The sequence below is a fragment of the Salvelinus fontinalis genome, chromosome 28 (assembly GCF_029448725.1).
Source record: "Salvelinus fontinalis isolate EN_2023a chromosome 28, ASM2944872v1, whole genome shotgun sequence".
In the NCBI taxonomy this organism is placed as follows: domain Eukaryota; kingdom Metazoa; phylum Chordata; class Actinopteri; order Salmoniformes; family Salmonidae; genus Salvelinus; species Salvelinus fontinalis.
Window position 1 is genome coordinate 5,183,448 of NC_074692.1, and position 16,543 is coordinate 5,199,990.

At 41.8% G+C, this 16,543-nt stretch overlaps 1 protein-coding gene across 1 annotated transcript in view; it reads left to right on the forward strand.

Annotated features, from left to right (window-relative positions):
* The window catches only part of LOC129825868 (uncharacterized), a 33,383-nt gene that overhangs the window by 13,203 nt on the left and 3,637 nt on the right, over positions 1 to 16,543 (forward strand). The window contains exons 5-6 of the mRNA XM_055885996.1: positions 3,718 to 3,775; positions 4,432 to 4,737. Coding sequence (XP_055741971.1) covers positions 3,718 to 3,775; positions 4,432 to 4,737 — 364 coding nt within the window. The remainder of the gene's footprint in view (positions 1 to 3,717; positions 3,776 to 4,431; positions 4,738 to 16,543) is intronic.

Sequence of the window (16,543 nt, forward strand, 5' to 3'; positions counted from 1 at the left end):
TCCCAGCTCCGACAACAGGGTAGTCTCCATAAAGCTCTCATCGGCCCCAGAGTCAATGAGCACCCGGATGGATTAAGGACTGGCCTCCCCACAACTGGGTATCATAGAGGGGGTAACAAGTAGTAAAGGCTCACCAGTGTGCTCGTTCCTACTGATGAGCCTGGTCTTTTAATGGGCAGGTAGATAAGAAATGTCCCGCAGCTCCACAATACAGACAGCTGTTGGTGTGTAGTCTGCATAAGCGATCAGCAGGAGACAATCTAGCCCAGCCCAGTTACATGGTCTCAGTAGGAGACAAGTTGGCAGCCCTCGGTGATTCCCGAGAGAACTCGGGTGACATTTGATTCACTCAAATGTAGATTTCGGGGATTTCCAGGATTCCCTTGAGGAGAAACGCGCGAGGGTGACAGGGAACAGATTTCCTCTCACTCCTACGTTCCCGTAACTGCCCATCTATCCAGATGGTCAAGGCTATGAGGGAGTCGAGGTCCATGGGCAGCTCCCGGGCTGTGAGGTCGTCTTTAATCACCTCCGATAATCCGGGAAGGAACATGTCGATTAAGGTTCCAGACACTCTCAGCTGCCAACGTGCAAAAATCCACAGTGTAGTTTTCCACACTACGGGAGTCTTGATGTAGCTGGAGCAGCTTACAAGTAGCCTCTCTCCCAGACAATGGAGAATTGAACACCTTACGTATCTCCGCCACGAACCCCTCCAGACTGAGGCAAATGGCGGACTGTTGCTCCCACACCGTCGTAGTTCAGGCGAGTGCCATCCCGGACATCAGCGTTATGAGGTACGCCATCTTCGAGCGGTCCATGGGGAACGAAGAAGGCTGCAGCTTGAAGATGAGGGAGCACTGGGAGAGAAAGGCCAGGCAGGTCCCAGACTCTCCAGAGGAGGTAAGCGAGGTTCTCGGGACAGAGGGGTAGGCTGAGAAGAAGTAACGCTGGTGGCGGGGCTGCTGAGAATCTGGAGGATTACTGGTGCGGCTTGTATCGAATGCATGCTCATGGTCTTCTGCCAGGGAATGGAGTCCCTGTAAATAGTTAAAATAAAAATTTAGAAGTCTATGGGAAAGTTTTCCAACCATAACACAGTTAGCTATGACTTTTTCCAACTTGAGACCCTAGGGAGCATGAATTAATTGCCGAACCACAGCAACCTTGTACAGTACTTGTACAATTGGACAACAGAACAAATATGGCTGAGCTTGCTTTATGCAGGGTGCATCGTTATGAACCTGTCATTCAAAAGTTATTTGCTAAGTGTATCTCATCACTATGTTGGTAAGTTAACTACTTTTGGTCACAAATTTTGAATGAAAACGTCTAGGTAGCCTAGCCAGCCAGTGCATTTGTGGCACACGTTATATGTCAGTAGCAGATGCTGGCTTGGGTCTCTGAGCTTATTTATCTCAAATGTAGTGAGCATTTCTCCTTTGCCAAGATAATCCCTCCCCCTGACAGGTGTGACATTTTAATAAACTGATTAAACAGCATGATAATGACACACCTTGTGCTGGGGACAATAAAAGGCCTCTCTAAAATGTGCAGTTTTTTCACACAACACAATGCCTCAGATGTATGAAGTTTTGAGGGAGTATGCAATTGGTATGCTGACTGCATTTGTCATTATGGGGTTTTAGTTTTTTTATATAATCCATTTTAGAATAAGGCTGTAACGTAACAAAATGTGGAAAAAGTCAAGGTGTCTGAGTCCTTATAATCTATTGCTGGTATATCTTTGTTCCATTTTGAATAGATTGGTAGTTGGTTATATGTTGATTCGATTAAGAATCTGTGACATTTTGAGAATATCCTTGCTGTCATTATATTCTGGATAGAATTAGATACTAGATCTGAATCTTAGGGTACGTATTTAACATTTATTTAACTAGGCAAGTCAGTTAAGAACAAATTCTTATTTACAATGACGGCCTACCCCGGCCAAACCCGGTCGACGCAGGGCCAATTGTGTGCCGCCCTATGGGACTCCATAATCACGTAGAGTAGAACAAAGCTGCTAATGAAAGAAAAATGAAGAACCAGGCAAATCCTTTTGCTTTTTCAAGTCTTGGAAAGCACGTAGGCTACAATTGTCCACAATATCAGAGAGAGTATGAATTCCCCTCTCACTCCAAGCTGGGAAATATATTTGCTGGTCACCCAAGAGGAGACTGTGATTATTAAACAATGTAAAATGGGAGTGATGATTAATAATATACAGTATTTGCAATGGCTCCCCATTTAACATCATATTGTAAGCATTTGCGTCATGCCAGGGCCAAAGGTAAGTTTGGCTTTTTTGACATAGATCATGGAGCCTGTACGATCAGTGAAGGTGTTGGAGGCAAAATACAAAGCTGAAAAAGCGGGAAAGAGTTTCTGTGCACTTCCAATCAGATGCAAATGTATTTTAATAGTAACTGAGCTTTTGGCCCGTCAACCTTCATCAGAGCCCAACACAGTAAAGACTAGGAGTGAGGGAAAGAGTGTCTCCTTCAACTACAGAGTTGTCAGCCAATGTAAGGCTTACATATTCTACTGGTACCAGAGGAGAGAAGTGAAAGAGACATGACAGAAAATGGATGCTGTTTCTTATACCTATCCAGTTGTCTCAGATCTGCAAGGAGGAGTAAAAGAGGGCCAACCTATTGGAATGAATTGTAGGTCAGGACTCTTGTTTCCTACCCCATTATAGTGATAATTTACATCGTACATTTTCATTATTATCTTCACATAAATTAACATACGTTTTGTTGTTGTTGACAGCAGTAAGCCTAAGCTTTTTTGAAAAAAGTGATTTTATACAAGGTAGAAACCTAATATTCCACAAATAATTTTGTAATTTAAATAACAGGTATTTGTATCAACATTTTAGCATTTTATAATAAACACGTATTTACAGTGCTACATATTAGTTTCAATGGCACAACGTGTGCTTCAGAAGTAGCTAATATAGGCTCAAACGATTTTTAAAAAATCTTCATTTCTGGCACTCCTAATGTTTGTGTTGTGCTCCTAACTTTTTTAAGTTGGAAGCACCAGTGCAACCAATGAAAAAACGTCATTTAAAACTTTGGCAGTAGAGGCCTCCCGAGTGCCGCAGCCGTCTAAGTCACTGCATCGCAGTGCTAGCTGCGTTACTACAGATCCTGGTTCGATACCAGGCTGTGTCGCAGCCGGCCGCGACCGGGAGACCCATGAGGCGATGTACAATTAGCCCAGCATCGTCCTGGTTAGGGGAGGGTTTAGCCTGCCGGGATGTCCTTGTCCCATCGCACTCTAGTGACTCCTGTGGCAGGCCTAGGTTCATGCACGCTGACACGGTTGCCAGGTGTACGGCGTTTCTCTGACACATTGGTGTGGCTGGCTTCCGGGTTAAGCGTGCATTGTGTCAAGAAGCAGTGTGGCGGGGTTGTGTTTTTATAATAATAATAAAAAATATAAAAACATTATAATAATACTTTGGCAGTAGGCTTCATGTTCCAACTCATTCTATGTGTGTATATATATATATTTTAGCTCAAGAGGTATGCTTAGATATGCATAAAAAGATACATATTTTTGTGCATACTGTAGAATTAAATATGTTTTGAATGTGCCCCCTCATATTTGAACCCCCTATGATATTTGGGGTGCATGATGCCGCTGAACCTTTGTATTGTTAACACAAGCTGATCCAAAACACAGTGAAGACTACTTTTTGACAAGGGAATTTTCACTGTGTATGGTTATGTATTTGGCTCTGGTACGAGACTTTATGTGACAGGTAAGAGATCCATTCCTCGGGTTTTCGAGCAGAAAAAAAAACTAAGCAGTAGTCATTAATAATTCATAATTAATCTATGTCTAATCAGTCCAAAATAATTGACAAAACTTCCTGCAGTTTTGCTCCAAATATGCACGCACTATTTACGATCAATCCATGTTAAAAAAATCTCTATATTATTAATTTGAACGTGTGTTATTAACCTGTATAATTGATTATTCAGATTTTCAAGGAAGCCATACGCACAATTTGCAGTATATTGCGTGTCCTTTATCATATAGATATACACCCTCAGTTAAATGTGTGATATAAATGTAAAGTAGTCTGATATAGGGCAAGAATGTCGAATTGTTTACTGAGCTAAGAATCTTATGATTAAAATAATATTGAACGTTATAATTGACTTTATATTACGAAATTGGATATTCCATAAAGGATAGTTGTTATGACAAAATAGACGAGTTGGTACATGGAAATTATTGATGTATGTAATTAATTGTTTACTTGAATATAGGCAGTAAAGCTGGATATAAAACAAATGGTGTGGGACATCACGATTAATCTTGACACCATAATACATCTGAAGTCTGAAAACGTGTGTGTGTGACGGTCCTTTCAAGAAGACTGTAAATGTTATTGTTTCTCTTGAAAATCAGACAATCACGTACGTAAACCCAAAGTGACGGTCTACCCAGCGTCCAACCCTGAGTCGAATGGGAAGACCACACTGCTATGTCTGGCTAGAGACATGTTTCCAGACTTGGTCAAGATCTCATGGAAGATGGAGGATGAATACGGCCAAACAGTGGAGGTGTCCAAAGCAGAGACGGAACAGCTGGAGCAGAGGGAGGAAGGACGGACGACCAGTATGATCATCATTGATCAAGAGAATGCGTGCAAGAACAAATACAGATGTTATGTGGAGCATGAAGGGGACACTCACGATGTTGACATGCTAAAAGGTAAAGCCAGTCATCGAAATAGTTTTACATTCGTGTGTATTGTTTTGTATACATCGTTATTCATGTATATTTATTCATGTAATATATTTATATGAGTCGGCTATCATGTAGGCTATTCAACCATGTAAAAAGTGCATACGTGCCAGGCATACGTGACATATTCAGTCGCTTTTGGGCCCCTCAGTCGTGTTCTCAACTTACTGTTGAGAGTTAGAATAGTAGAATACACAAGGCGTAAATTCGAAATGAGCATGTGCATCAGCAGTGTTTAGCTTGTTTTGTCAGTCATTGACAGGCATTTAACTGGCCATGTCAGCAAACCATTTTTGGATTGGTAAATTATACCCTTTACAGGCAGACTTTACGGCGTGTTGCCCGTATAAAAAAAAATCTGGAAATGTTTTTTAGAGACCAATTCATGCAGTCCTATTTTTACCACATTCTGGGATAAGCCTTTTATATCTCTCAGCAAGTTTAGGAGTGGGACTAGACCTGTGCAGATGTGGGTGGACATCAATCTTAATAATATACACCATCACAAAGAAATCCATTATTAATTCGTTTTAGGTAGGTCCTAAGAAACATGAGACACTTTTAGAAAAAATCTCAAAATAATAGAATGGCATATTTAGAGTTTAATTTGGCTACTGGTCTGTGCAGCCTATATGCGCTGTCATATATAAAAGTGATATTTTGAAGACAAGCCCATGCTATTTTTTAATCCACCTTTCATCTCTTTTCTACCCTCACTCCGCTTTGTTAGGGAGCAGGTGTAGGGTCTTACATTGAGAGTATCTTCATCATGATACCGATACAAAAAAAATCGCAATCTAATGTCAAAAGCATGTGAGTCTCATGTTCATATTTCGCGGGCTTTGGGAGTTGACTTTTGGCGATCGAGCAAAAAATAATACACTTAACATAGGCTACATTTTTGCAAACTAAATGTTTCTGAACAGTGTTAGATGAGCATGTGAATAGATGAGCTATAAGTTATATTTTACCATGGTACCTCCGCTTACCATGGTACTGCCATTAGGCCTATACCTAAATATTACCATGGTATTGCATCATTTATACCATGGTATAGATCTGAACAATGGTTTTAACTTTGAAGTATGATGGTACTGCGATGCACCAAAATAATACTATGGTATTGCCTCATTTATACTATGGTATAGATGTGGATCATGGAAATACCATTGGTTTTATACTGCATTATACATTCTACCATGGTAACACACAATCAGGATAAATGGTGCCAAAAATTATCATATGGTACCATATTTATTAATTGAAAATGTATTTTATCTTAATGAGAAAAACCTGTATAAATAAAGGATACATAAACATTTTAAAAAGTGTGTGTGTTACCATAGCACAGTGGCAGTATAATGCATTAAATAAATAAACACCACAAGGTCAAAAGAGGTTGCTTGGTATTATATTGATGAATTTATATACCAGTATGGGCAAGTTTCTCATCAAATCAGAGGCAGGATGCTATTGTTGGTCCTAGTTTGTCTGTAACATCAATGAAAAAGGGGTAATACATTCTGTATTAATAGTACCGTTTTAATTTCAGGTTGGCAACATAGGGAACCCAAACATGAGCAAAAAAACTGTACGATTGATAAAGATACTTAAGTAGCTTAATCTTTGGCATTTTGTAATCATTTAGAGTATTTATAGTCAAGGGTGTTGTGGTTGTTTCGCCCCGCAGATTGAGCCGCTCGCTCTAGTGGTTGCCTCACGCGCTCTCACTCTACAGTGGCTCTCGCGCTAGCATCCTAGTAGTCAGTAAGTCAGTTGCAGTGTTGCCACGTTCTCAGTTCCCGCAAATTGGGCTATTTTGCAAATCATTTCGCGGGTGAAAATGTATTGGCCGCCGGTTGCCGGTTTTTGGCCTATTTCTAAGTTGCACCGCGGCCGCGGTGGCATTTCTCTTTAAAAAGATTGTAACGACCCTGGGTTTATAAACGCGGATATCGACTCTGCCGCTTGAGCATGCTTTTGGGGCACAGTCGATAGCGCGCTGTGACCTGCTGCTTACTGTCAGGTGTGTGTGTGTGTTGAGAGAGCACTACAGTTATAGGCTGAGTCACTTGAGCGAGGTGGTTTAAACTGCATTATTATGTTGACTGCTTAAAGAAAACTGGTATCAAGCTAAGTGCTTTATGCATCTTGCGTCTCGGGGGCTGCCCGAGTGTACATTTGAAATGGAAGTTTTGGAACTCCCTCGCGTGGTTCTTTTTATGGGGAAATGTCTTCAATGAAACTGACATTAGGCGAAATGTGTAGAATTATACATTTGCCTCTGTTGGCCATCAAGTAGCCTATGAATGTATAAACCATTGTAGGCTACCATTTGATACAATTCATATGTTGAAATGACGATATCACTGGAGTCATTGCAAATCAATTCGTGCCACTTGTGTCGCCTACCTGGAGCTCGTAAACCAATTTAATAAATAGCCTATGACTTCAGTTTGTTGTTGTAGCCTTGTGTTATTTTTAACGCATTAGATAGACGGTAACAGTAGTCAGATTAGGCTACAGGTAAAACAAATTTAAAAAAAATAAACACTGACTGTTGTTGACAAGCATATTCAGTTCATATACACATTATTCATATTTAATTCAGTGATTGAAATTATGCCCCCATCCTCAGTAGCTTATTCCAGCATGCTACTGGGAAACAAGCACTTCTTACTGCGAAATCGCCTTGCTATTCATGAATAAATTAGTCTGTTAATTTGAACTAAGCAAGCTGCTAAATTGTTCAGTTCACATCTTGCCTACATCTTGTCTAGGCTACTGTTGACTATGTGAAAAGAGATGTAGGCCTATCAGTAGCTTATGCCTATTGAAATGACAAGTCAATCTCGCAATTGGGCCCTTTATAACGGTTTGTAGTCTTATTAACATATGGCACATAATGTTTTTTATGTTCATCCAAATGTTTCTTGCTCAGAGACTTCGAGATTTATCTATAAACCTGGTTCAGCCCTGAATGCTGATTTGTCATATACCACAGATATGACAAAACATTACTTTTTACTGTTCCAATTACAGTTTTAACACTTGAAAATAGCTTTAAGCCACACTGAGGGTTGTGGAATATGACCAATATACCACGGCTAATGGCTATATCCAGGCAGTCCACGTTGCGTCATGGTTAAGAACATTCCTTAGCAGTGGTATATTGGCCATATACCATACCCCTTGATCCTTATGACGTAATCAATTAATTTGATCAGATAATTTGCCTTTTTTAAACTCGCCAGATAATTTTCTGTCAATAGATGTCGATTTAACTCGTTTGACTGCTATGACTAAGCAATGTCATAGCTTGCAATAATAATTATTTTGAGGAAACACGAAATTTGCTTCTAACGTCACTATGATATTCCTTATTAATTGGCTCAATAACGTTATGAAAAAAGGGACTATTATACAGTGAGGGAAAAAAGTATTTGATCCCCTGCTGATTTTGTACGTTTGCCCACTGACAAAGAAATGATCAGTCTATAATTTTAATGGTAGGTTTATTTGAACAGTGAGAGACAGAATATCAACAAAAAAATCCAGAAAAACGCATGTCAAAAATGTTATGAATTGATTTGCATTTTAATGAGGGAAATAAGTATTTGACCCCTCTGCAAAACATGACTTAGTACTTGGTGGCAAAACCCTTGTTGGCAATCACAGAGGTCAGACGTTTCTTGTAGTTGGCCACCAGGTTTGCACACATCTCAGGAGGGATTTTGTCCCACTCCTCTTTGCAGATCTTCTTCAAGTCATTAAGGTTTCGAGGCTGACGTTTGGCAACTCGAACCTTCAGCTCCCTCCACAGATTTTCTATGGGATTAAGGTCTGGATACTGGCTAGGCCACTCCAGGACCTTAATGTGCTTCTTCTTGAGCCACTCCTTTGTTGCCTTGGCCGTGTGTTTTGGGTCATTGTCATGCTGGAATACCCATCCACGACCCATTTTCAATACCCTGGCTGAGGGAAGGAGGTTTTCACCCAAGATTTGACGGTACGTGGCCCCGTCCATCGTCCCTTTGATGCGGTGAAGTTGTCCTGTCCCTTCAGCAGAAAAACACCCCCAAAGCATAATGTTTCCACCTCCATGTTTGACGGTGGGGATGGTTTCTTGGGGTCATAGGCAGCATTCCTCCTCCTCCAAACACGGCAAGTTGGGTTGATGCCAAAGAACTCCATTTTGGTCTCATCTGACCACAACACGTTCACCCAGTTGTCCTCTGAATCATTCAGATGTTCATTGGCAAACTTCAGACGGGCATGTATATGTGCTTTCTTGAGCAGGGGGACCTTGCGGGCGCTGCAGGTTTTCATTCCTTCACGGCATAGTGTGTTACCAATTGTTTTATTGATGACTATGGTCCCAGCTGCCTTGAGATCATTGACAAGATCCTCCTGTGTAGTTCTGGGCTGATTCCTCACCGTTCTCATGATCATTGCAACTCCACGAGGTGAGATCTTGCATGGAGCCCCAGGCTGAGGGAGATTGACAGGTCTTTTGTGTTTCTTCCATTTGCGAATAATCACAGAAACTGTTGTCACCTTCTCACCAAGCTGCTTGGCGATGGTCTTGTAGCCCATTCCAGCCTTGTGTAGGTCTACAATCTTGTCCCTGACATCCTTGGAGAGCTCTTTGGTCTTGGCCATGGTGGAGAGTTTGGAATCTGATTGATTGATTGCTTCTGTGGACAGGTATCTTTTATACAGGTAAGAAACTGAGATTAGGAGCACTCCCTTTAAGAGTGTGCTCCTAATCTCCGTTCGTTACCTGTATGAAAGACACCTGGGAGCCAGAAATCTTTTTGATTGAGAAGGGGTCAAATACTTATTTCCCTCATTAAAATGCATTTTTGACATGCATTTTTCTGGATATTTTTTGTTGTTATTCTGTCTCTCACTGTTCAAATAAACCTACCATTAAAATTACAGACTGATAATTTCTTTGTCAGTGGGCAAACGTACAAAATCAGCAGGGGATCAAATACTTTTTTCCCTCACTGTATACACTGCTCAAAAAAATAAAGGGAACACTTAAACAACACAATGTAACTACAAGTCAATCACACTTCTGTGAAATCAAACTGTCCACTTAGGAAGCAACACTGATTGACAATAAATTTCACATGCTGTTGTGCAAATAGAATAGACAAAAGGTGGAAATAATAGTCAATTAGTAAGACTACCCCAAAAAAGGAATGGTTCTGCAGGTGGTGACCACAGACCACTTCTCAGTTCCTATGCTTCCTGGCTGATGTTTTGGTCACTTTTGAATGCTGGCGGTGCTCTCACTCTAGTGGTAGCATGAGACGGAGTCTACAACCCACACAAGTGGCTCAGGTAGTGCAGCTCATCCAGGATGGCACATCAATGCGAGCTGTGGCAAGAAGGTTTGCTGTGTCTGTCAGCGTAGTGTCCAGAGCATGGAGGCGCTACCAGGAGACAGGCCAGTACATCAGGAGACGTGGAGGAGGCTGTAGGAGGGCAACAACCCAGCAGCAGGACCGCTACCTCCGCCTGTGTGCAAGGGGGTGCACTGCCAGAGCCCTGCAAAATGACCTCCAGCAGGCCACAAATGTGCATTCCTAAGTGGACAGTTTGATTTCACAGAAGTGTGACTGACATGGAGTTACATTGTGTTGTTTAAGTGTTACCTTTATTTTTTTGAGCAGTGTAGATATGGCAACTCCTCTCTTGTTGTGAAAGAAAAATGGGGATAGTTTTCAGGCCTTTTGGGCAGGTTTTGATTGGTCATTGGGCTAGAAATATTTGATTGACCTGATGACCTGGATGATTCTCCGTCTTAAATTTTATAGTTTATTTACGTATTAGGGTACCTGAGGTTTGATTATAAACGTGGTTTGACTTGTTTGGAGAAGTTTGTTGGTAACGTTTGGGATTCATTTTGTATGCATTTTGAAGGAGTGAAACCAGTGGATTATTGAATGAAGCGCGCCAGCTAAACTGAGTTTTTGGGGACATAATGAAGGACTTTATCGAACAAAAGGACCATTTGTGTTGTAGCTGGTACCTTTTGGAGTGCCAACAGAAGAAGATCTTCAAAGGTAAGGCATTTATTATATCGCTATTTCTGACTTTCGTGGCGCACCTGCCTGGTTGAAAAATGTTGTTTTGTATGAGGGGCGCTGTCCTCAGATAATTGTATGGTGTGCTTTCACCTTAATAAATCCTTTTTAAAATCTGACACAGCGGCTGGATTAACAAGAAGTTACGCTTTATTTTGGAGGTATGACACTTGTATTTTCATGAATGTTAAATATTTATATTTCTGTCATTTGAATTTCACGGAAGTTGCGAGATGGGACGCTACCGTCCCACCTGCCCGTAAGAAGTTATTTATTTATTTACTAACTATCTAAATAATCACAGAAATACATCAAACAAACAGTAGATATTGGTTACTAGCAATGATACAAAGAAAAAATCCCTAGTAGATGAAGCCGATATGACGGCTTGATAGACAAAAGAAAGGGGTGGTGACAGAGAGCAGAAAAGATTAAATTGATTCACTACACACAGTGGATAATTATACTAATTGAAATGCTAATCCTTTGCACATGAACAGCTGCTCATTCAAGAATAATTGCAATATATATATTTACGCCCGTATGTCGTTGTTGTCTCGCCGTTGAGAGTTCATCTGAGTCTCTGGTTAACTTCCCCAGAAGTCACAATGTCGTTTGTGGTTATAGGTGGATAGAATGGATACTTCAGAGTACCATTCAGAAATGTTCTCATAGAATAGATGCTTTGGCGGGTGTCAGTATTCTCGTACTAGGTTTACATCATTTCTAGCTGCAGACTAGTAATTTGTGTTATCTAGAATTTGCTCCTTCTGCAGTGATCGATAGTCTCAGATTTTAACAATTTCTAGCCCTGTAGCCAAAACTACAGGTGTATGGTCTCTGTGGACTATAGAATTGTAGCCATTCCAACGTGGGGACTCTGTCCCGGTGTTCTCTGACTTCTTAACCATTCAAGACGTCTGGCTTACCGTGGATCTCTTTGGCATGAAATGTACATTTCATCACGGGTGTTCTTATACTCTGGAGTAGAAAAGGGCGGTTCCATAACGCCGACATAATGTCTATGCTCACGTGGGCGTGGCCACTGACAAGTTAATCTTTATATGAAAATCCATAGTCTCATTTAGAAGGAAAACATCACATTACATCTTTCCACAAATAGTTTCATGTTTAATCACATATGTTTCACAATATCTAGATGTAAATCTGACAGCTGGGAAATGAACACTTTATTAAGAGATATGTGTTTCCTGTCCTTCATGAGATCACCAAATGAAACACACTCGACTTGACTGTCCCTTAAGTGTCCACGGACCATTCCCACATTCTCAAAAGTATAAATAATATTTAGTTTTCCCATTTTGGGGATTAGGAGTTTTGAACTAAGAGAAGCTCTTTGTTCTGGTAGACTTTCTCCCTCAATACTGCATGGCAGTTTCTACCAGGTATTCATGACCTGTCATAAAGTCATAAAGCTGTGGAGAGAGAGAGAGGAGGGAGGCTATGATCCTCCCCCCAGGGCACATCATGACAGTCCCCCTCTGGTGGTTTGAATCTTGTGATTATCCTGCAAGTTGCAAACCAACATAAAAACAATGACCACATGATGTCCATGTTGGGGACCATTGTTGCGGTCCCCCTCTGGTGGTTGACCTTGTTGAGCTCTCTGAAAGCGGAGCAGTCCACCACAAGAATAGGCAGTGGATGTCCGGTTGGTGATTGCAGTTGCGGCCCCCCTCTAGCGGTTTACCTTGGTAGGTTTCCTGGAAGCCGCAAAGTACCACAGGAATGGCCAGGGGATGTCCGGTTGGTGATCGCCGTTGCAGTCCCCCTCTGGTGGTCGGGTAGGATTTCTGCAAATGGAACAGGCCGACACAAGGATGGGCAGTGGGTGTCTGGATTGGGATTGCTGTTCCGGACCCATCGTCTGGTCGTCCAGACTGGAAGATCTGGGCAGTAACTTAGGCAGATGTTAACAACGCACACACACTCACGAAATACACTGCTCAAAAAAATAAAGGGAACACTTAAACAACACAATGTAACTCCAAGTCAATCACACTTCTGTGAAATCAAACTGTCCACTTAGGAAGCAACACTAATTGACAATAAATGTCACATGCTGTTGTGCAAATGGAATAGACAAAAGGTGGAAATTATAGGCAATTAGCAAGACACCCCCAAAAAAGGAGTGATTCTGCAGGTGGTGACCACAGACCACTTCTCAGTTCCTATGCTTCCTGGCTGATGTTTTGGTCACTTTTGAATGCTGGCGGTGCTCTCACTCTAGTGGTAGCATGAGACGGAGTCTACAACCCACACAAGTGGCTCAGGTAGTGCAGCTCATCCAGGATGGCACATCAATGCGAACTGTGGCAAGAAGGTTTGCTGTGTCTGTCAGCATAGTGTTCCTATATAAAACGAGCATGTTGTGTGTATTTGTCTCGTCTTGGGTGGTTGTATTGTATAGGGGGTTTTGTAGAGTGTATGGGGTTGTGTTCAGTGTAGGTGTTTAGGAAAGTCTATGGTTGCCTGGTTTGGTTCTCAATCAGAGACAGCTGTTTATTGTTGTCTCTGATTGGGAGCCATATTTAAGGCAGCCATAGGCATTAGGCTATTGTGGGTAATTGTCTATGTGATGTTGCATGTTTGCACTCAGTATTATAGCAGTCACGTTCGTTTTGTTATTTTGTAATGTGTGTTAAGTGTTCTTCGTTATTAAAAAGAAGAATGTATTTCTCTCACGCTGCGCCTTGGTCTCCTCACTACGACGATCGTGACAGAGCCAGAATTGAGTACGAGGCCGTTTGAAATGGGCACCTTTATCCAAGTTACTCAATACTGCCCCTGCAGCCATAAGAAGTTAATCTCAACTACACATTGCTCATTCAGAGACTGCTGGCTCGTAATCCTGAAAAGAATGAGACTGCTGGCTCGTAAATCCCTGTCTAGTCCTTGTGACTTATCTTTTACCCTTTTCTCAAATTATTCTCTCTTTCTAGAGAACATTGGTCAACGTTTTGATTGTCCTTTAACCCTTTGTTACCCTTGTGCTCTGACACTTTTTGTGGTTTGGGTGCAGGAACATAGCGAACAGGTCAATTGTAGAGCGGTAGTCGTTTTGATGGCGATGTACTTTATTACATCGCCATCACAGTTATTTCGACCGCAGAGGTTATTGTATTCGTGGTTTCATGGTAGAAACCGTTGTTGTGCGTCATCTCTCAACGCTCCAATACCTGATAATGCACCCTCTAACTGTAGTGAGTGCTCCTGGTCAAACTTCAAAACCAAGTTGTCAAGGCTCTTAGCGTTGCGAGCTTTTGATGCCTCAAAAGCTGTGTTTGCAAGCTCTCTGAGTTGTAAGATAGGCAAGCCAACGTGGGCTGTAGGGCCCAAGTAGGTAATGGTGGGATACATGTTCGACAGAAACATTTGTTTGAATGGTAAAAGATCTTCCATTCCTCTTTCAGTGAGTAGGCCAAAATAAGCTGAACAAAGCCTATGATAGTAAGCTTGTGGGTATGTGAGCTATCGTGTTTGTAAGAACCACTGAATTCTAATTTCAAAGTTGTGGCAAGTTTAGCGTAGTCATTTAGCATGTGTTGCTGTTGTTGACGAATGAACCTCGTCACGTGTCTATTCGACGTTCACTTCAACAGGTAAACCCTGTCAGAACCCGTAGCGTTCGGGTAGCCATCCAATGCATCCTCTGTCAGCTAGGAACGTCTCAGTATAGTTTGGCTGACCTGGAACGGGGTCAAAGGTGGGGAAATTCTTGACGAGTTTGTCAAGGTGTTCCGTGCCAAGCAGGCGGAAAGGGTTGGCTTCATCCTGTGGGGAAATTGGGGCCGAAAGGCCAAGTGGAGAAGCCAAACTTCGGCTTTGTTGGCGAAGAGGTGCCATATTACTCAGTGCCGAATGGCCAAGAGGAGAAGACTGAGAGACACATGAGGGAGGCAAAGTCTGAAACCATCTATCGTCTTCACTCCTTATAGTACCGGACTCCAGTTGCTTGGTTGGGTAGTCACGCTGTAGTGCATGACTATTCTGGAATTCCACCAGATTGTACCTAAGGGTGATATTCTGCTGCATTGCAGAGTCAACTTTTTTATTTATTTTTATTTTTAGCTTTATTCAACCTGGCAAGTCAGTTAAGAACACATTCTTATTTTCAATGATGGCCTAGGAACAGTGGGTTAAATGCCTTGTTCAAGGGCAGAATGACAGATTTGTACCTTGTCAGCTCGGGGATTTGAACTTGCAACCTTTCGGTTACTAGCCCAAAGCTCTAACCACTAGGCTACCCTGCCACCCCTTGAGCACTTAGAGTACTGATTTTGGACACGTGAGTGTCGCACTTTCTCCTTTTGGTCTCATACTTATCTGTCATGGTTTGCAGATAGAGGTCTTGAGTACTGAGCGAGAGATTCAGTGATGAGATTTCCTCCGCTTGCTTATAAATCAATATCTTCATCACATGAGTTCTCTCATCATTCATTTGGTCAGCAACTTCAATAAGTTCTGCTGACCTGTCATCCAACCTAGTCATTCTGTTCATTAATAACTGATCGTCTTTGGTCTGCAGCCTTTTGAGTAGAACATTGTTACTTTGAGTAACGTTCAACAAAACTGCATGCATGTTATCAAGCTGCTCGCTCCAGTTTGTAGATAACTCGGCTTGTAGATAATTTGGCTTGTCACCAAAAGCACTCACAAACTTCTACAGATGCACAATCGAGAGCATCCTGTCGGGCTGTATCACCGCCTGGTACGGCAACTGCTCCGCCCACAACCGTAAGGCTCTCCAGAGGGTAGTGAGGTCTGCACAACGCATCACCGGGGGCAAACTACCTGCCCTCCAGGACACCTACACCACCCGATGTCACAGGAAGGCCATAAAGATCATCAAGGACAACAACCACCCAAGCCACTGCCTGTTCACCCTGCTATCATCCAGAAGGCGAGGTCAGTACAGGTGCATCAAAGCAGGGACCGAGAGACTGAAAAACAGCTTCTATCTCAAGGCCATCAGACTGTTAAACAGCCACCACTAACATTTAGCGGCCGCTGCCAACATACTGACTCAACTCCAGCCACTTTAATAATGGGAATTGATGGAAATTATGTAAAAATGTACCACTAGCCACTTTAAACAATGCCACTTAATATAATGTTTACATACCCTACATTACTCATCTTATATGTATATACTGTACTCTATACATCTACTGCATCTTGCCTATGCCGTTCTGTACCATCACTCATTCATATATCTTTATGTACATATTCTTTATCCCTTTACACTTGAGTGTATAACGTAGTAGTTGTGGAATTGTTAGGTTAGATTACTTGTTGGTTATTACTGTGTTGTCGGAACTAGAAGCTCAAGCATTTCGCTACACTCGCATTAACATCTGCTAACCATGTGTATGTGACAAATAAAATTTGATTTGATTTGAACTCGTCAGATTTATCTAGTTTGGCGTGGACATCGTCATATTTAGTTTTGGCTAAACCGAGTTGTTCCTGTAGAAGGCAATTTTGTTAAAGAGTTTCTGCTCGTTCGTCTTCATAAGTTTTTGCAATTACATTTAATTGTTCTGTTTTCAAACACAGTTCCATAGCTAGCTAAATGTATCCCTTTTCTGCATTTGTCATCAGGTTCCCAGTTCTCTCCACCTGTCCCTTTATGTCTACCATTTCCTGCTTGT